General features: G+C 39.2%; 1 protein-coding gene across 1 annotated transcript in view; it reads right to left on the bottom strand.

Moving 5' to 3' along the window:
- Positions 1-20,923, bottom strand: part of ESR1 (estrogen receptor 1) — a gene marked incomplete at its 3' end in the record, with an annotated part of 172,322 nt that overhangs the window by 108,018 nt on the left and 43,381 nt on the right. Inside the window, exon 2 of the mRNA XM_082481905.1 lies at positions 7,672-8,176. Within this exon, the coding sequence (XP_082338031.1) occupies positions 7,672-8,099 (428 nt within the window). The 5' untranslated portion in view covers positions 8,100-8,176. The remainder of the gene's footprint in view (positions 1-7,671; positions 8,177-20,923) is intronic.

The following is a 20,923-nucleotide window of genomic DNA, read 5'->3' as shown; positions in this document are numbered from 1 at the left end:
AAAAAAAAGTAAGTTTCTAAAAACTGGAATATTTTTCATGGATTTAAAAATGAATAGATCTTGTCTCACAAACCTAAATTACATTTAAAGTAAAAAAAAAAAAAAAAAGAAAAAAGGGAAATAGGAAAAAAGAAGTAGGCATTATATATTCCAATTTTAACAGGACTATATGTAAAAACTACAGTGGGTGGATGCTATCTGTAAGCATATTATGAGTTTCCGAGTCTTATGATTTAAGATTTGGGGCCTAAATTTTATGGTGCATCTTCTTCTGCAGCTGCTGCATTCTGCGCAGCATCTTCCTAACTATTTTTATTTAGCACGAGCTGAGACTTTTCCTGTTTTGCAGTAAATTTCCCTTTCTCTTCCTTCCTAGCTTTGACACCCTCTTTGTAGCATCCTAGAAAGTTTTCCATAGTCATGTCTTAGCAGCACAAATCAGTACTGAAGTAGGCTGCGGTAATTAAAGGAGTGTTTCTGCATGACAGTAAGTAAGAAAATAAGAGGAAAGACTGGAAGTAGCAATTGAATTGGACATTTGCACTGCAGATTGTCAAAACGTTGAAAAAAAAAATCTTCAAAGCACAAATACAGCTTTTCCCTAGAAAATCAGTTAAAAGCAGTTTCCCTTTTTGGATGCGATGACCATGACGGAAAAATACACTGCTTACTCGCATAGCTTATGAATGGGAAGCGAAATGGATGGGCATTACATGCAGCCTAGTGCTGCCTAGATGCTCATTGGTGTGTCATCCTCGAAGGGAGGGGAAGGCTCTCTCCCCTGTGGCACTCAACACTTACTCTACACAGCTGCCTGGGTCCTGGGGACGGTAGGTTTTGACAGTTGGCAGCGTTGTGAGACAGCAGCACACGGAAACAGAATGTGACGCTTTCCATCCATGTTGTCTGATTCAAGATGGACTGCACTCCTGCACAGTCGTTGCAGACTGAAATTCCACTCACTGAATGTGAAGTGGTTATACGCACGGCTGTTTGCAGTTAGTCACCAGCCGCTTGTTGAAGAAGTCTTCTGAGTTACTTCTGACTTTCAACCTTTACTGTTATTTTTAACTTTTGCTAACGGCTTCCATGCAGTGAAGAAAAGGAAGGCATCTTTTCTTATTTATATAGATGCTGGCTGCTGTGTCATTAGTTAAGACTGTCACTGCAATGGTTGGAAGACTACTGGAATTGTTATGTACATCTATCAAATAGGATTTATGTTTAGGACAGTCATATTTAAGCTCCATGTTTTCTGAGGACCATATCTCCTTTTTCTAGTAAAAGATTAAAATAAAATGCCCAGATCACTCCTGTATCCAACATTGTTATCAATATCCTGTCAAGGAAGATTATCCTCCGGATTTACGATCTTTTTGTCTCTGACAGGTATCACTGTGAGTATGTGGTAGGTTAAATCTGGCAAGTGGTATCTCACACAGCGTAGTCTTGCACCAGAAGAAGAAATATCTTGAGTCAGATGATGTAAGAACCCTCCCAGCAACTGGAATCTGAGCTTGGCAGAAAAGCCTTGCCTTGCCCAGTGTCGCACTGATCAGGGTTCCCAATGAGCTGTGGTAAGTGGTTACCTTTTGCAGTTCACTGGAATGGCCACCCAAATATATAGGGATAGTCTACCACCTCAGATGCGACTTCTCTCTGTACAGCAAATTTTACAAACTGTCTCTGTAATGAATGCAATGAACGCAAACATTAAATGAGAATGTTGAAGAACGGCATCTCTGGTCTAATCTCAGTTCTGATATCTGAAGAGATAACAGAAAACTACCTGCAGACAAACCTGGGAGCTCATGATTAGTTTCTATGTTTCATTGTCAACAATATCAAATTATCAAAATTATTAAAATCTTAATTTATTAGAAGAAGGGGGTGCGCTTCTGTTGCAGGACCCTTCTCCTCTGCATTTGTTTGGAGTTATGCCTTAGCTCTGGTTGGCCTTTCTTGTTGGTTTAATAAAAAATGCTGGCATTCGATGTTCACTTTGCAATTGCTGAAGGAACTGGTGCCAGCAGCTAATGCTTTCCCTATCAGAGCAGATATGGCCAGCAGTGTTTGTTGTTTCAATAGCCTCAGAGCAAGAGTGATCAAGGCCAATGACACAGAGTCAATTCCCCATCTTCCTCTCAAGGGACATAGTGCAGTGTCTATCTGAAGGGAGATTACAGGTGGTGACCCCTTTGAGACTCTAGAAACAGGAGATGTATGGGTGGGATTAATTCCATGTAACTTTGGACATCACTGGGCATCCATCTCCATGCAGTAGGTATCTGTACCAGAACGAGTCACTCCAGCCATCTTTCATAGCATAGAAAGAGAAAGTAGCACTTTTAGAGCCTAACACACCTGCTCTATTTTAACCAGGTACCTTAGAAAGAGGCAATGTGTGTGTGCCTCTTTCTCTCTGTGCCTCCACAGACTAAGTAGGGAGTCCATGTGAAGGATTGACGCTGTTGTCCCTGCTGCATGCCTTTTGAGGTGTCCTAGGTGATGACCCTCACTGACACGCACCTCCTACTTCAAAAAGGTATGGCTACACGGTAGGTCGTGTGTCATATCTGTTAGCCCCATCTGACCTTACAGCCTCTCAAATAGCACCAAACGCCTAAGGAGTGGAAAACTGAATAAAGACCTAGGTGTCCACACGTCATCAGACAAACCCCACCTACATGGGCTGCCTGAACAACCGTGCTTTTAGCCACAAGTTTTAAATCCACATGGAAAGGACTTGGTATATGGAACAGCTCCTCGGTCTGGGGTTTATGCAAAAAAAATACATCTGCTAAAGAAGTGAAGAAAGTTTTCTTCAATAAGTAGAAAACTTCGAAAAGGAAGCTTAGAGAGAGCAGGTGAAATCCATCTCCCTGGCTTGGCAGAAAGGAGGATAATGAGGAAGCATCACAGCTCCTTTACCCCCTTCCACCGCTGCCTGGCCTTATTCAGGGCACAAGGAGGCACAGAACACATGTGCTCCTCAACAATATGGGTTGGTGACTTTATGGTGCAAGCACACTGGCAGCAGCATCCATATCAGCACGTTCTCCAAGAGCTGCAGAACAGCAAAGTTGGTTTGTACAAGTCCCTGACAATTGTAATGTGTGAGTATCTCAGAACATTTAACAGGTTTATCTTTACAACATTTCCATGAGATAGGATAACTCCATGTTTTCCTGTCTCTTTCATTACAGTCATCTATTGCTGTGAAGTTGCCAGAGATTCCGGTACAAGCTCTGAAAACAGGAACACTCCACGTGTTCAAGGAGCTGCCTGAACACTCAAACGGTTCAAGAGAGGACCTCAGAAGAGGTCGATTCTTTAGAGAAAAATAAAAAATAAAATAATAATTAAAAAAAAAAAAAACACAGAACAAAATATTACATTACGTAGTACTCCTTTATGTTATGGAATACCTCATATTACATAAAAACAGAAAAAATATCTTTTAATTTTGCATTCATTGTAACATTCTTTTAATTTTAAATTTGGGAAAATCCTGTTTAGAACTCAATATGAACAGCTGGAAAGATTCATAATGAATCAAGCAAGGTAAAAAAAGTCCATATTAGGTTAAGTAACTGTTTTTCAGGCTGATGGATTTATGAATTACAGCAGAAAAAGGATTGATCTACATTTGTTATCTCTCTCAATTTTAGCAAGTGTTAAAAATTAAAGCTGTGATCATATTGATTGGAACAGCAGGTTTAAAATGTTTCAGTGTCAATTTCCGTACGATAATTGGGACTAAAGCTAAATAAATACTTTACTATATTAGCCTAAACACAGAGCCTGAGTTACTAGAAGAGACTCCCAAACTAGCCACTGAAAGGGAGGGAGCAATGAATGATTTTTCATTTTGTATTTTAGTTTGTGCACTGATTTATGCTGCCTCTGTCACTCACTAAAGACTGACAAACAACTCCATCATCAAGTAGCTGGTAGATGCAGTCCATTTTTACAGGGGTTTTGGCCAAATTTGGAAGCAGCGCTAAGCGGGGGCTACAGAGAGCCTGAAACGCAAGCACGAGTTTGCTTCAGATCTGAGGAGTGCAAACTCAGTGGGATGACACTGTAACATCACACAGTGGCAGAACAAAAAGGATTCATCTTTGCTGCTGCTTATAGGAATTTACTGAGGTAAGTCAGCTACCGAAAGGCTTCTTACTTTTTCCCCTGAATGAACAAAAACTAGCCAAAAAGCACAAGAAAGTAACCAGAAATGGCCAGAACTAAAATTTAATAGTTAAGAACAAAAGAAATCTTTTCGTTAGTTTACCCTAATATCCCTGAGCACAGGATTTCCTGTGATAATAAACTACTAGTCAGCACTGAATAAAAAAATCCCTACTATAAAAGTGATCGAGAAAATAAAATATATGTTACATTTGAAGAGAATTAAAAACATAACTAGCATTATGCCTTCTCCCTCTTACTTGAAGATACTAACACTGTAAGATAAGGGAAAGGTATTTTAGTTTGGCTCCCTGTAAAAACAGCCACAAGGTCAGACATAAAAGGGGCCAAGTTAGAGACAGCACAATTTGAATTAATTAAGCCCCTTCTCTTTTCTCAAGTTCTGATGTCCCATGATTTAAAAACACCAGAATGGCAGAGATTGGTAAATTTTTTTATACTTTACAAAATCATTCTTTTCTCTATCTATTGTTAGGTTCTTAAGCTATAGAAGTCTGTCATCATCCTGCAATAGGAGAGAAAGCCTTTTGGAAAAGGAAACACACTTCGAAAGAAATAAAGTATAACTTCAGAATTGATACACGTGTAACTACATACATGGCTGTAGTCAGCACGATTTTGAATACTTATTAACAAAATCAAGTGACATTAGGTGCTTTCCTTAGCATATCTGGTAATTTTTGAGGTTTGTGACTGAAGATTTTTAACATCTTATCCAAGTATTAACAGAATGTAATTGCAGCTCCTATCTACGGTAATTATTTATTGCCCTAGCCACTTGTATCATAGAATGCATTATTTGCATCTCAAATCCATAGTATAATAGGATGATGCAACGCAAATATTTCAATCTTACAAGCGAAACAGCACAATTCTGTTACACAGAAATGCAAATAAGAGCTGCAGAGGGGTCTTTCTGAGGTTTAGGTTACATTACTTCTTATAAAAGCAGGCAGCCATATCGTAAACTGATCATGATCCATTATAAATGCTGTTAGGGCTTTTGGTTTGAGAATTTTTGCCTTTACCACTCCTACTGGTAGGTTGCTCCAGAAACTCACTATTTTGGTAGTTAGACATCTTCCAGTCTCCAGCATCAATTTATTCATTGTGAGATAACACTGCCTCATGCTCTCTTTTCTCCCTTAATCCAGTTGAAACTGATGGCATTAGCCAAATGAATAAAGCAAATTGCAAATTTATGCCTTACAATATTTTTAAAGAACTTGTTCTTAAACCCCATGATTAGATATTTAATTATTTCCCAGACACTGAACACCTATTCAAATTATTTTCACAGACTATTGGTGATTGGATTTGTGCCAAAACACAAGAATAAAGACCTACTATTTAATGCTGTGAGGATGATAACTTTGTAAATACAATATAAAAAAGTGAAAAGAAAAAAAAAGCAATTCTTTTATCAATTAAATTCCAACAGTACATGCTTGTTAACAGCAGATAATCATAGCAAGCACTTTGATACACATTTCTTATTACCCCATAAGATGCGCTTTACAGAATTATGGCTGGAAGGGGCCCTTAAATCATTTGTTTAACACTGCATGCAGATAAACCACTTGCATATCCAAGATCATAAATTCACCTAATTACTGCCCCATCGATTGCATACGGCTCCAAAGGAGACACCCATCTTTGATCAGAAATGTCAGGAAATGGGGAGTCCAGCACTGACCTTACACGTTTGCTCCAGTAGTTAAAATTTAAAAGTACGTTCATTTTATTTTGAAGTGTCTCAGCTCAATTCAGTGTTTAAAAAAAAAAAAGGACACTATTTCCATAGTTCAACTTCTATTTCCAGCTGATTCTTGGTTTTTATTCCTCCTGAAGGAAAACACCCCAGCTATGGTACATTTGCTGCCTGTGTATTTCAACTTCACAAACTCACTACTCCACTGTTTACATATCTAAGGTCGCTTACACACTTTTCACGATAGGTTTGCACTGGACATTCATGTAAAAACAAACCCTTAATTTAGTGCAAAGTGCATTTTCACTCTCAAGTCACTGCTAATCATTCAAGATCTTTATGCTCTGACGTGTACTTACTCTTCCTAGAGGAATTGTATTTGGTTGCACTAAAATGCATTTTGTTTGAACCAATTCAGTTAACAGATCAATGGATTGCACAGGCTGACATAACCGTTATCTATCATTTCACTAGTCTTTATTCCATCTGCTCCCCAAAACTGATTAATCATTTGTGAAAAGTGCAATCACATCATCTGGTTTTTTGGACCACATTCTGCTACCAGATTCCTACTCAGCCTGAGTTAGACTGTCTTTAAGAACATATGCTGCTGTTCCCAGAAATATGTTATATTGTGCAAATAAGGCTGGCAGACTCTGGCCCTCGACAGGGAAAGAATAACTTGCTTTTATTTTTTCCAGGGTCATTCAATTTCAAGAAAACTCACCTGTATCTCCCAAATAATCAGATACGGACAGAGTTTAGGAAAAAAAAAATACAGTTCACTGATTCACTGAAGCCCAGTATAATAAGCTGATGCAAAACTATGCTATTAACACTGCACAAACATAAACGGTGTGGGTATTGGTGTGTATTACTATATTTTCTTGGAAGCTACAGTTCTATCAATTTCTACCACTTACTTGAGAAATTACATAAATGTTTTCACAACTGACAATAAATATTTAAACCAAGGAAAAATATTCCCCTCCTTTGAAGATACTTTAATCCTTCTATTCCAGACAAAAAAAAAAAACCAAAAACAAAAACAAAACAAAACCCTCCTCTGTTGAGGGGTAAAAACACAAAAAAACCCAAAATCTTTTGAAATGCAGCATGCCAGATTTATGCTCAGTGTGTATCACTCTCCAACAAAAAAATGCAGGTTAGTACTTGCACAGCTCTTAGGACAGCGCGTGAAGGTGGTTACTGACCGACCTACTGTCACTGAGTCAGCTCTAACAGTCTGATTAGGAAGGATACTGTGCTCCTGGACTACTTCCTATATAAGCCACTTCTCACACTGTAAAAGAAGCCAGAGGAGAAAAATGCTTTTACTACCAGCTAAGACACGAACAACCAACCACTCGCACCCAGAGACGTGTGACGGTGGAAGTCTTTTTAGTATACTTCAGACAGTAATTCCAATATATTACAACAGGGAGGTTGTTTGCCATTCCTTAATCAATTACGGTTTCATGTTTTCCCAGGAAACATTTATACTCATCACCCAATTTGTTTCTCATTTACGTACAGTTTTCAAAATGCACAGCTTATAGTCACAATGAGCTGTGAATTAGAGTTCTGTTTTATTCTGTGGTGGTTTTTATGGTCTAGATATCGTGGACGATTCAATTAAATCACATGGTCGTTTACACAAAAAGTAACGATTAGGGCATACAGATTTTCACGTCCTCGTTTTCTCAGTTCAGCTGGTCAAAGAAGAAAGAAAAATTATCAGTAGCATTTACCTGTAGAAGGCTGGAGGAGCAGCTTCCCTCATCCCAAAGCTGCCCTGTTCGTTTTCAAGGTAGTAGGGTACCTGTTGGCTGTGATGATGGATGAAGGGTGAGAGCTGGGGTGCCGTTTGCAAGAACACCACTGGGCTTGGCGGGACATTGTTCAGTGAGTGAAATCCTGCCAGACTGCTGGACCCAAAAGATTCTGAAGTAGGGGCATAACTGAGAGTAGTAGAGCTGTACACCGGAGCCGTAGTACCAAAATCGTAAGTGGCCCCTTCGGGGTAGTTAAAAACTCCTGTCTTGTTGCTCTCCACGTACATGTCGCTGAGGGATCTTTCCAGGGGAATCTTCAGCTGAGGTCTGCTCAGTGTCTCCAGTTCAGTGCCTTGAATCTGGTGCAGCAGGGTAACTCCAGAGGTTTTGGTGTGAAGGGTCATGGTCAGTGCTAATGGGAGTAAGCAAGGAACATATCTGCTTTTACTGTCAACAGCGAGATCGGCAGCTGGCAGTCCACCTAAAAAAAATACCAGAACCTATCCTGAGGCTCAGCAGAAATCATAATAAAGCAGCACTACACAGGTATTCCTCTAATCTCGGCGAGGAGGAGGATACAGCAAATGCAGAGTGAGCACTGAAAACGCACATTCTCTCTCTCCCTCCCTCCCTCCCTCTCCCTCTCTCTAACTTTTAGGAACTCCTCATCTGCGCTAATATGCATTACAAGGTGCTGGCCACGAGCCAGGAGCTCTTGCCTTGTGCCGACGTTGGTTTAAACATCACTTCAGAAACAATTAGTTTTGGAGTTATACCAAATAATTGTCCCACTAAATGTTACTTCATTCTTACTAGCCATTTAATTTTTTCACTTCAGGGTAGCCAGCGCTCCGCAGCGACTAACGGGAAAGAACACTTAAATCCAACCAGGAAGAGTAGTCCAGTGGTCAGGCAGATTACTGCCTTTTATTTCCTCAGCAGGCTCCAATCTATCTGTGCTTATCTCTCCCCCTGTTTGATTCATTTTCATGTTTGCTAGAAATATGTAATGTGTACATTGTAATGACCCTGGGTAGGACTATGCTGTAACTGAGATAGGGCAAAGCAGAAAGAGTGTGTGCAAGCGCGTGCGTCTCTGTGTGTGTGTGTGTGTGTGTGTGTATAACAACCCTCAGTCAATAAAACCAGCTAGCAAAATTAAAGTGTATGATATCTATGTAGAAGAAAAGGTTTATAACGCACTTGCATCAGAACTAGCAACCTGAATTCACTAGGGTGCAAAAGTAACATTAAAAAGTGAGGAAAAGCTTTAGATTTGCCTAGAAATTTCTGTCTGCTTCTTTTTAGGCTGTAAAATGATGAAAAAAGCGTCATTCAAACTTTGTCATAGGAAGGTCCTAAAAGCTAGGAAAATGTTATTTGATTGCATGACATATGCTTTCAGTATAGGAAATTCTTTTTCCTAGTCCTGTGAACAAAATCTCAGCAAACCTGAATTTCTAAATCAGACTAGAAAATCAAGTACTCTAAAATAATCAATGGGATCGGCTGCAAAATAAACTGAAATGTCTCTCAAAGTTATATTTAGAAGGAAAAAAAAAAGGGCGAAGAGAGAGAACATAATGAAAAGGTGTGGCATGCATGCTTCATCTTGCAATCTCATTCCATATAATTTTAACGTTGCACAAACCAGTACTCCTGAACCAGCTAAATGAAAACCTCGAGAAACTGTTTCAAGCTCCCTAGCTTTATTGCTGTGGTCTGTGGTTCAGTCAGTGAAATAGGTTAATGCCAACCCTGAACACATTAATATATGGGTTCCAGTTAGTCCGCTTTGAATACTAGCAAAGTCTACGCTATACTTAAACAACTCCACAGTTATTCGGCTCAACCTTCAAAAAACCCAGGAAACCGAAAAACTGAATATGCAGGTCACTAATAGCTTCAAGAAAAGTTTACTAAAAATGGTCTTATTTTAGTAATAATACTGGGTTTAGAACCTCTACTAAAAAGGCCAAAATTATTTAAATTTGCAATACTATTCCGAAGCAATATACATTTGTCCCTCCGCAGGCACACAGCTAAGACAGCAGCACACACATAAACATGTACTTGATAGATTTCCTCACCCACCCAGCCACCCTCCCTACCCTGTTCAAATTTCAGATTGTAGACTTTGATCAAAGAGATAAGGCTGTTTAAATAAAACTGGACTAAACATGTTCCCGGTTAAAAAAAAAAAAAATAATAATAATCAGACAATCATACCCAGCAGTTCAGAAAGTCTTCGAAGAGTTATTCTGAAAATATGCCAGACAGTGTGAGAGGAAAAAAAGAGAGTGTATGCATGTTTGCATAGAGTGGGCGAACGTGCATCTGCAGAGACTCACAAAACAGCGAGCAAGCATAGCTCTCAGCAGCCAGTCTGCTGGGCTACACAGACTGAAATGAATGGCAGTTACACGTTTTAAGGTCAGTCACTCTTATAGATTTCACTTCGTGCTTCAGTAATACGTAGAACAAAGCGTTATCTCATATTAAATTGCATAATCTGAGAATTAATGTGAATCTGCCTGCCATAAGAAGTACCCGCCTCTGTAGTGTACTGCAAAATGGAATTTAAATTTTTACTTAAAGCGTTATCCAAGATGTACACTATGTTAGAATTACTATATTGACATGCAATAAATTGCTCCAGCATTATAACCATGCAGAAGAGAGAAGATATAAGTGTGCACACAGAGACTTGACTTCTGAGGGCATCCTGTGCAACCTCGGTGTTCCTTATGTGCGGTTTTTAAAAACCTCATTAATAATTTTGGGAGGGCTGTGCCTTTTCAGGGAGGCAAATATTTAAAATTTCCACCACGTGCAAACAGCGTTGAAACACTCCGTAGGGTTAAGTATAAGCACCATCGCTTCTGCTCCGTACCATTTAAACTAGGGACCCCTATGAGCAGCTTTCCATAAGCCAGTGTGGAAAGAAGTTACAGTCCTGCCCCCTAAAAGGGCGCAGCAATAGAGAGCTGCAGTATTCCTGCAGCACACAGCCTGCTGCACATCTCGGAAGAAAAACGTGAGTGCCACCAACAAGATCTTAGGGACTGGCTGGGAATCCCTGTGATAGCATCTCGTACTGTTTGGCTCACTTTTTCAGTGGAAGAAGAGCAAGAAAGGGCAAGGGTGAGGTGGGGGGTTCGTCAAGCCAAGTCCCAGGAAGGAGGTGAACTTTTTGGTTTGCGTATACTGCATAAAATCAATTTTTTATTCTGCATGCCACATGTGGGATTTTTAGATATTAAAAAAAGCCGTGAAATGCAACAGATTATCAGAGAGTGCAATTTTTCTTATCCTGCATGGTGATGACTAGCCTGCTTGCTCCAAATTAACATGTTGCAAATTCACCCCGCTTTAGATGCATCTCCTTGTGTGCTCACCCTCCAGAAAAAGGAGACCTAAGTTTCTAAAACCTGGTCTTTGTGCTTAAAGGACAGGACTTACTCCAGCACCTAGTTTAATCACTCTGCTCTATTAGATGTCTGGTTTTACATGTTATGAGCAAGATATGGAAATATGTGCAGGATACAGCAATAATATTTGGTCGTTTTTACCAGTGGACACAAAGTCTATGCAAAACCGTGGTTTTGCTAAATCCTACTTCATGTATACCTTTAAAAATATGCAGATCTCATACAGAAGGGCTTGCCTCATTCACTGTGTATTTTTTAAAAAAATCACATGTAGTAATGTCAGAGAGTAAATAACAACCATGAATTGGCTGCAGCATCTTCATTTCCAGTGCTAGACAGAAGTGTTCAAAAAATACTTAGTCTAGGGGAAATCTACCTTTTCATATTCGGTAATTTCTCCATGAATGTGTACTCAACTGTAACCAAGCTGCCCAATGTATTTCTCTCCCCTTAATGAAGGCCCCACATTGTTTTGGAGTTACTAGGCACATACTACAGGAGAAAGTTGTCTATCCCAGTCTTCCTCAGACACCCATAAAAAATAGAGGGAAACTGGTTCTACAAAATCTAAAGATTTGTTAAATATATCTGGTATGGATTAGAAATATAGCAAAAAAATAAAGTTTGGGAATACACAAATAAAATTAATTTTGCCTTTGATCCATCCAGATTTACGCATACACAGTATGTATACATATGTTAAAATACTGAAGAAACAGGAAGGAAAGCAAAAATAGCAATTAAAAACACTGAAGAAACAGGAGGGTACAGTCCACTGTGACTGAGTAGCACTACAGACACATTGGAAAGGAAGGTCAAACTAGACACTGCTGCTTCTTACACAGGGATTTTTAGTGAGACTGAGTCAAGAGTTGAGTTTCTGAAACAGTGAAGACTGTCCTTCTCATGGAGATGAGGAACAAATTGATTAAATGAATAGAAGTGACTGATTAAATCCTGTGTTCCCTTTTTTAAAATGTCAACTTTTCTGCTGTCCTGTTCTAGATACGCCAGAGTTCCAGTGCCCAACTCAGATTTTCCAGAGTGAGGAATTTACTCTAAATTACACTAATAAAATACCAAATGTATCAACATTAAAACTAAATCACATTTCTGTGGCTCTGCGGTTAAATTAGCATCATTTACAGCTGAAGAATAGATAAGCTTCTAAAGGCAAGTTCTGCTCATTTCAATTCATTGATGAACAGTTTGTTTCTAGTTTTTACGTTTCTGTCTTTTTTTTTGGTCTTTTTTTGTCTGTTTTTTTTTGTTGACAAATGACTGGAGTGATCAGAGTACACTAGCAGAGTCATGCATAGTGCAGTTTGGCTCAGCTGGACCATCAGTCCAACACCTTTACCAGCTACAAACAGGAGGGTACTGAATCAAATTCAGGATTCTTACCATAACAGACAACATGAACATATTTTCACTTCAAAACTGGAACATAGCTTAAAAAAAAACAACCAAACAAACAAAAAAACCCCACAAAACTAGTAGTCTCATTCCACTGCTTGCAAATAATGCAGCACCAGCAAAATGGACTCAGAAAAATTAAAAGGACAGACAACAAAAACTATAGAAAATATTACTCTAACTTATCTAAACAACCAAAAGAAGGTTTGTGGATTTCTAGTGCCATCAGCAATTTTCTGTTAACTAAAAGTCTTGAAAGCCAATGAGGGAATAGTAACAAAATATGTTCGGTCCATAGGGAGGAAAAGAAAAGGAAAAGAAAAGGAGGAAGAAACAGCCTGAACAGATTCTTGATTCTGGACAAGATAAAACAGCAGTGTGAGGGAAATGGAGATGAAAGTAAAAACACTACAAAAAAAACTATTCAAATTTTAGGAATCTTTGAAGACAGCAAAACTGCCAATCCTCTAACAGGCTTTTTTCAGCACTGGTTTTAGTAAGTATTCCAACAAAAAAATGGTAAACTCAGAACTGAGAACATATACTATAAATTTTCCATAAACCTGCTGACAGTGAGAGACCATAAACTTCATCGCTTTGGTTCCACAGCTATAAAGATAGAAGCTTTTTTTAGCTGCTGCAATTAAAGAAGAATCTATTGCACATAACAGGAGGAACATTATGTTTTTCCAAGATTCCACTGTAACATTACAGAGAAATTATGTTGTGTTTAGTCCAGTGAGGAAACTCCTCAAGATAGACAGCTGGAGAACAGCACCATCTATCCCACTGCTTTATAAATCTTCTCTGAGAAAAAAAAAAAGTTAAAGCCCTTGATACCACTAGGCAAAGCAAGAGGTATGCTTAAAAATTCCTTAGGCTCTTAGTAGAGATAAGTGCTTCACCCTGTTATTGGGAAGTTTTAATATTTAAATCTTTATGAGTTGATAGAAAGATGTATACCTCTTCTTTCCCCCAGCCCCAAATACCTTACCAAAACCAGCCACGGCACCAAAATGTTAGACACAAGATTTTTAATTCTAAATTTATGATTTAGGTTGGTTTTACCATTAAAAGGGAAGTTTCTGTTTTCACATGTCAAATGTAAGTAGAGAATGTGAGAACATTTGCTCAAAATAGTTCTTATTCCAAACATGGAACTGTGGAATACAATTATTCCACATTAATTTACAACATTTAAATATACCTTCAGTTTTACCTATGCTTTGCGTGAAAAGATCTATTACATACTTTGAATTTCCTGCGTAATCAAGAGAAAAATTAGTCTGGGATGTCAACATAGCTTTTTCGGTAAAGTATTCTGATGCTTTAAATTTTAAGTCTTTGTTTACGGCTATTTATGACACTGTCAGATTTTAGCCATACAGGTGGAAATTTTAAATGCCAGTGATGATCTCAGAGAGAATAATTTGGAATAATCTGAGCCAAAGAACTTTTTTTGCTTTTCCCTCCTTAAAGATTTCTCAAAACCCTTTTTTGAAATGAGAAACCCTTTTTGCTGTAGCAAATGAGACTTTTGGAGCAGAAACTTTGAATCTGGCAGGGAGCTGAAACAGCATGTCACAAAACTGCCTTTTGCTCTTGCTCTGAAACGCCATCCACGTTTGGCCAATTTTCCAGCCCTTGAAAAACTGCAAGTTTTTAAGAGTTAAGATTTCTAAAACCTCTCTCCTGACTGAGCCTGCTCTCTCCTCTCTCAGATCCTAGTCCTGACTAGACTAGGCACAAAATTTTCCAAAAGAGTGAATGACATGCTATCATCCGGACTAGCACAGATACAGGAACTTTTCCCCTTTCTTTACTCTTCTGGGACACAATAAGAGTCTGGCCTTAAAGGCAGATTATCACGTCAGTTATAATACCGAATTTCAGCCCCCAGATGTACAGACTGAATTTCTTGACACCAAAACGGGGCACCATCTGCCTTTTCGATTCAGCATTGGAAAACAACATGTAAAAATGTACCCTTTCCAAAAAGAGTAGAAGACATGCTGTAATATAACTAGCTTGTGCATTTCTTCAAGTTTTTGAACCCAAGAAAGATGGGAGAGGATAAGAGTAAATAATTGTGCCCAACTCATACAGAATAAATTACTTAATATGTTGATAGAATGGGCCAAAATACCTGAGTACTCTGGACAAACTCAAAAGATATTAGCAAATAGTGATGTTTCAGAGAGTTAGCAGATGTTTTCATGGAGGCAGAAAAGTGGAAGAAAAAACACGTTTCTCTGCTTTCCTACAGAAAATGTTAACCACTTGTGACCAAAGATGTTCACTGGTAGAAAAGTAACAATATTGTGATTTACTGTTAAGCAACATTCCCTGCTTAATCACAAACACAACATCTTAACAGACCGTTTCTCATGCATCCAGCCTCATCTAAAACCAAGAATGATCTCTGAAATACAGAGCTGGAGCTTAGCATCCCATGTTCATATTCCTTTGTTTTGTTTATGTCAAAGACAAATTGACTGATTACCACGAGTCAGCGTTCTGAAAACAGCCTAGCAAGAAAACTGCAAGTCTTCATAAGGAAGACAGCTTTGTATCTACTGAGAATGTCATAGAGGGCGGGGCATCTTCAAAATGATCAAATATTACCACGTCTGGGCTCCCAAAAATAATCAGAAATGAGATACATGTTTAATCCCATTTATGTGGTGATATTAACACAACTGACAAGTTCTGTTTATGAGATTTGAGTCATGAAAACTGAGCACAAAATTTCAGCATTGCCCAGTCAGGTAAGACAACTGTTGTACAACTTATTTCTAGTTGCCAGAGGATAGTTTGAGGAAACAAGCACTGAAACGAGCTCCTTAAAACTAGGAGTGGGATATCTTGGAGGAGAGATGTGGGAATGGTGTGGGTAGAGGGAGAGATTTGTGTCTGAATGAACTCTTAGGAACACCCTAAAAAACACTGCTTATAAAAGCAAGCCTGCTTCCCCAACCTGACAGCATAACCTTTGCACAAGAACTGAACCTCTAGGGTCAGTGTGTGTCTTAACGAGAAGACAGCATGAAGAAGCCTCTCAGATACCATTATAAATTTGTAACTGTGATACCTGTATTGTACATTCTTTATTTGGTTTAACCTTGAAGTACCCTGGGGTGTTTTCAGGCTAACTGGCACACAGCCCTGTGCGCCATCGCTATGGAAAAGTAAATCTTTAAACTGACGAAATACCATTAGTATAACACATAACACAGTTCTTCAGATAGGTTGTACTTCTGTTGAACCACACAGACCAATTTGGATGTTAGTAATACAGTAATCTATGTGGAAAAAACGTCTTCCAGATACCAGGGTTAATCCAAAGAATCACCTTTTTGACATGGAAGAATGGCAGAGCATGTGGAACACAAAACTTTTTCTTTCCCCTGCCTTTGCCCCCAGCCCCTCTGCCAGGGTCTTCCATTGTTTCAGCAGGTTTGCTTAGTGGATGTCAGCTCCATTTGCTAATCAGTCATATTTCATAATTAATTGGCCTCACTTACAGTATTATTTCTCAAGACTCATTTTCCTGTCAAATGCTCGACTGTGTACTGAGCAACAAGAGCCTCTCAGACTTCAGGTTTAAACATGTGCTTGCAAGTGCTCTTGTGCAAGTACACCCATGGGCATGCAAAATATGCATGGTGACATTCTCCTCAGGTAAACTCTCTCAGCTCTCTACTCTCAAATACTGCACCGTAAGACTACTTTTTTTCATATCTCTTGCTGTAGTTTCAAGTTACACTGCAACTGACACCCAGAAGAGGTCCAGCTCTATTTTTTCAAAAGACACATTTGCTAACAGATGAAGAACTGAAAAGAAACACATGTGCTTGGCCATTTTGTAATGCCCACACTTAAAGAAGAGGCCTCAGATTAGGCCTATCAATGTGAGAATTCCTGTTACCCTTACTCCCTTTGCGGTTTCCCAGTAGAAGAAGCAAGTCCAGAGGCCCCAAATTGGTCAGGACATGTAGGAACAGCCTCAGGTAGCAGGACCTGCTCTAATTGTAGGAAAAAAAGGCTCAGGGAGACCTTATTGCTATCTACAACAACCTCAGCAGAGAAATCAGAAAATACAGAGCCAGACTCTTCTTGGAGGTGCACAGCATCAGTCCAAAAGACAATGGGACACAAGCTGGAATAGGGGAAATTGCAATTAGATATTAAGTATTAGATATGAAGTATTTGGCCTACAGGAGAGCTGGGGAAGGACTTTTTACTAGGGCATGTAGTGATAGGACGAGGGGGAATGGCTTTAATGTACTCCACCGGCCCGATCAATGTATTAGTCTCAGTTCCCTATCATAATCTGAGTTACGGAAAAAAAAATCCATTGCCCTCACTGTACCTCCTCAGCATTTCTGTAAACTGCTCCAGTCCTTATCCAAAATACCTTTGCTGCCTATTGTCCCAGTAACAGACCTACCTGTTCTCAGTAGTCAGCGGCACGCATATGTTTGAGCACCCACCAAGACTGAGGTGGTAAGTATTCAGCCATCTTTTGTGGCTTCTACAAAACAAAACCAGCTGCCTCTTTTGATGGAGATGACTGTCTTCATTAAACGAGTCATTCTGAAGTGTCATTCCATGGGTCTAATTCCCTCCATCAATGTTTTTTCATACATATATATGATGCAGGGACATGTAAAGTGACAAGAGTGCCCAAGCATTTAGAAGGTAGAACCTAACCCCAAACCGGAAGACAGTGTAGAATCAATCTTATGTCATGGCCTAGTTTCTTCATTTTATTTCTCTCCAGTAATGATATTCAAATATACTGTGTTTGGTTTTAACACCTCTCACATTCACATTTCCTTCCTAGAAGCTGATCCTCCAATCGAAAGATCCTTGTGGTGAGGCTAAGCCCATCACCTCAAGAAGTTACACTTATTGTCACTATGAGGCCAAGATATTTCTTCACCCAAATAGATTGGAAAAGACTTGGTGCTTCAGCATCCCGTTCTTGTCTACCAGGAGTATTTGTCTTCAGCTACTGGTAGCAGAAGACCCTCATTTTCTGGGCATCTTCAAAGAATTGGATTTGCTTTACTTATTCCACTAATCATTGTCAATCAATCTTCTCTGCTATTGCAGGCATGGCTACATGTACCTGTGAATAATCTGCAGCCAGCACATCAAGTCCTCTTGTGTACCTTAGGTTCTCTCTAACCAATTAGAGATTATCACAGAGCCCTTGGACTGTTGGCAGTGCCACACAAGGAAGGTGTGTCAATTTACCTCTGGGCCTATTGTCACAAACCTCAAGTCCGAAAGGAAAAGTCCACAAGGACTATCAGTTGTTCAACTAATCGGTGTTGCAATACATTTTTCTGTATTCTCTTCTTGATGTCAAGAACTGGCTTGTTATTGCCACCACTGATCCAGCAATAACTACAGACACATCTGAGTGTCTCAGTGCTGCCACTGGTAATCCATTTGGCATATACTGTAGAAAAGCACAGTCAGACAGTAAATGATCACTAAAAAATATCTTGTCCAGCAGGGAAGGTATTAGCTGCAGTCATCCTGTGTGAACCCCAAGTGAAACAACAAATTCAATATTCTAGATAGAAAAATTGTGGTAGATGTTGTAGGGAAAGCTGTCATGAGTTAATAATTTATCAGGCCTTTGTAACTGGGAGCTGTGCCTTCTGTTCTGGTGTATTTTTTAAAATTCTCAGTCACCAATTAACAAAATATTTCTTAATTCTAGCAAAAAATCAGCCTTTCTAGAAAAAAGACCTCAGTAAGAGGTTCCCTCAGAAGATACAATGTACCATTTATATTAAAAGACACATTTTGGAGCTAATTAGCACTTTTTTCCATAATAGTTACAGTGAAGACACACAGGACCAGGAAGGTCTTGAAAGGAATCCTTATACGACATTTTCTGACACTTTTACATTTTTTTATTTGAAAAAAGTGATAGGAATTGTATTAAATACATAGTCCCAAATAAGGCAGTGCTATATGATAATATGAATCAGTCACTGTCTTCAGCGGAACTGATCATGATGAGCTAAGTTAAAAATGTGTTTAAGTGCTTTGCTGGATCAGGGCCTAAGTCTCTGATCCTCACACACACATCATCTCCGACCATCAGAGAAGTCCCAAATTAACAGCCACAGAGGTTATATCTCATTCTTTGGGAATAACTTGCAAGCTTTCCAAAATTCTGTTTCTGTGATATAGCATATACTCCTTACTCCAGAGGAGAAGTCCAATTTTAAAACTGACTTAACAAGCCTACAAGCATGGCCAATGGAAACTGAACCAAGAAGCGATGTGAAACACTAAGTTCTATAGTGATTGTTATTTGTACTCAGGAGCACCTAAGATCTCCATCAGAAATTAGGTGGTTGTTGTGCTAAGTACAATGTATACTAAGAACAAAGAATGTTTACTTAATAGGCCAGATTTAAATATCCAGGCTTACACTAGTGACCTAAAACAACACCCCTAAAGAAAGAGTTTCTCCATTTCTTCACAGAATTCAAATAGACCTGATAATGTATCTCCTGCTTCCATCACAAGGTTGCATTTTTTATTAAAACTGCAGTCTGTTTTCTAAACTCTAAATATGAAATCTTTTGATCAAGCTATTAAACAATTCGACAACTGCATATACAAGAAACCTATATAGTCCTAAAGAATTAACACTAACAGGAATTGTTTAAAAAAATCAGGGAGTTACAAAGTAGGCAATTGCAAATGACACAAACTAGCCATAATGTAACTGAAGCACCAATGTACGTTACAGCTGCTGAATACATCAGTTCTTGCCAGAACAATCACGAGCAACAGCAAAATCGTAGAACTTCAGCATTGTCTAACCCACATCAAACAGAAAATAGTGTCACAATCATCTGCAGTACACTCTGTCTCAAGGAGATGAGAAACAAAACCCACCCCCCAAAAAAAGGAAAAGCAGGGTAGGAAAAAACCTAGGCTTCTGGTTGGTGAAAGTTTTCAAAGTCACTGCTATGCTTCTGCAGAAAGACAAAAATGCATTGTCATCTGTCGAGCGGAACAAATAGGACCTTAGTGATTCAGTAACAGTTGCACTCTCTTGGCAGATATTAGCTTGTTTAAGGCAGGGAAGATCAAAGGAAGTAACTGCATGCCAACAGAAAAAAAAAAAAAAAAAAAGAAAAAAAAAAGAAAGAAAAAAAGGTCAAAGTTATTTATTATTTCAGCATTCCCCTATCTTTATTTGTTCTTCTACCATTTTCATTGTTTTGTGCAACGAGATGGAGGTCTTCCTGAAACAGAGCAGTCAATAATTTAATGCAATGGTTCTTTTGCAATACAGGCTCTCCTATAAGTTCAGAAACCCATCAGAGCATAGAATCATGGAATAGTTTAGGTTGGAAAAGACCTTGAAGATCACTGAGTCCAACCATTAACCTAGCACTGTCAAGTCCACCACTAAACCATTTTCCTAAGTACCCCATCTACACATTTTTCAAATACCTGCAGGGATGGTGACTCAATCACTTCCCCGGGCAGCCTGTTCCAATGCTTGACAACCCTTTCAGTGAAGAAGTTTTTCCTAATACCCAGTCTAAACCTCCCCTGGGGCAACTGGAAGCCATTTCCTCTTGTCCTATCGCTTGTTACTTGGGAGAAGAGACCAACCCTCACCTCACCACAACCTCCTTTCAGGTAGTTGTAGAGAGCAATAAGGTCTCCCCTTGACCTCCTTTTTTCCAGGCTAAACAACCCCAGTTCCCTCAGCTGCTCCCCATGAGACTTGTGCTCTAGACCCCTCACCACCTTCATCGCCCTTCTCTGAACATGCTCCACCATCACGGTGTCTTTCTTGCAGTGAGCGCCCCAAAACTGAGCACAGTATTCAAGGTGGGGCCTCACCAGTGCCAAGTACAGGCAGACAATCACTTCCCTAGTCCTGCTAGCCACACTATTCCTGATACAAGCCACAATGCTATTGGCCTTCTTGGTCACCTGGGCACACTGCCAGCTGATATTCAGCCAGCTGTCAACCAACACCCCCAGGTCCTTCTCCACTGGGCAGCTTTCCAGCCACTCTTCCCCAAGCCCATAGCATTGCATAGGTCCTGTTCCTCAAAGGGTGTGAAATATACAGTTCCACATACTCATTTAGCACAATGGTCCACAAGCCACAGAAGAAGTTATTAGCTATTAGTAATGAATTAAAAAAGCAAAAATAATGAACAACAATCATTGATGTTAGAGATGTCTAATATAAGAACATTGATATTTGAGTTGATTTGAAAGTATAGGAAAACCAGACTTAATATTAACCAGTTGCCATTTTGCCAAGGATGTGAGGTTACAGCTGCAAAACCTTTAAAAGCCGCAAACACTGCTATCAC

The sequence above is a fragment of the Vanellus vanellus genome, assembly GCF_965231255.1.
Source record: "Vanellus vanellus genome assembly, chromosome: 3".
NCBI classification, from domain to species: domain Eukaryota; kingdom Metazoa; phylum Chordata; class Aves; order Charadriiformes; family Charadriidae; genus Vanellus; species Vanellus vanellus.
Note: the sequence above shows the minus strand (reverse complement) of the source record. Positions and strands in the feature narration are given on the sequence as shown.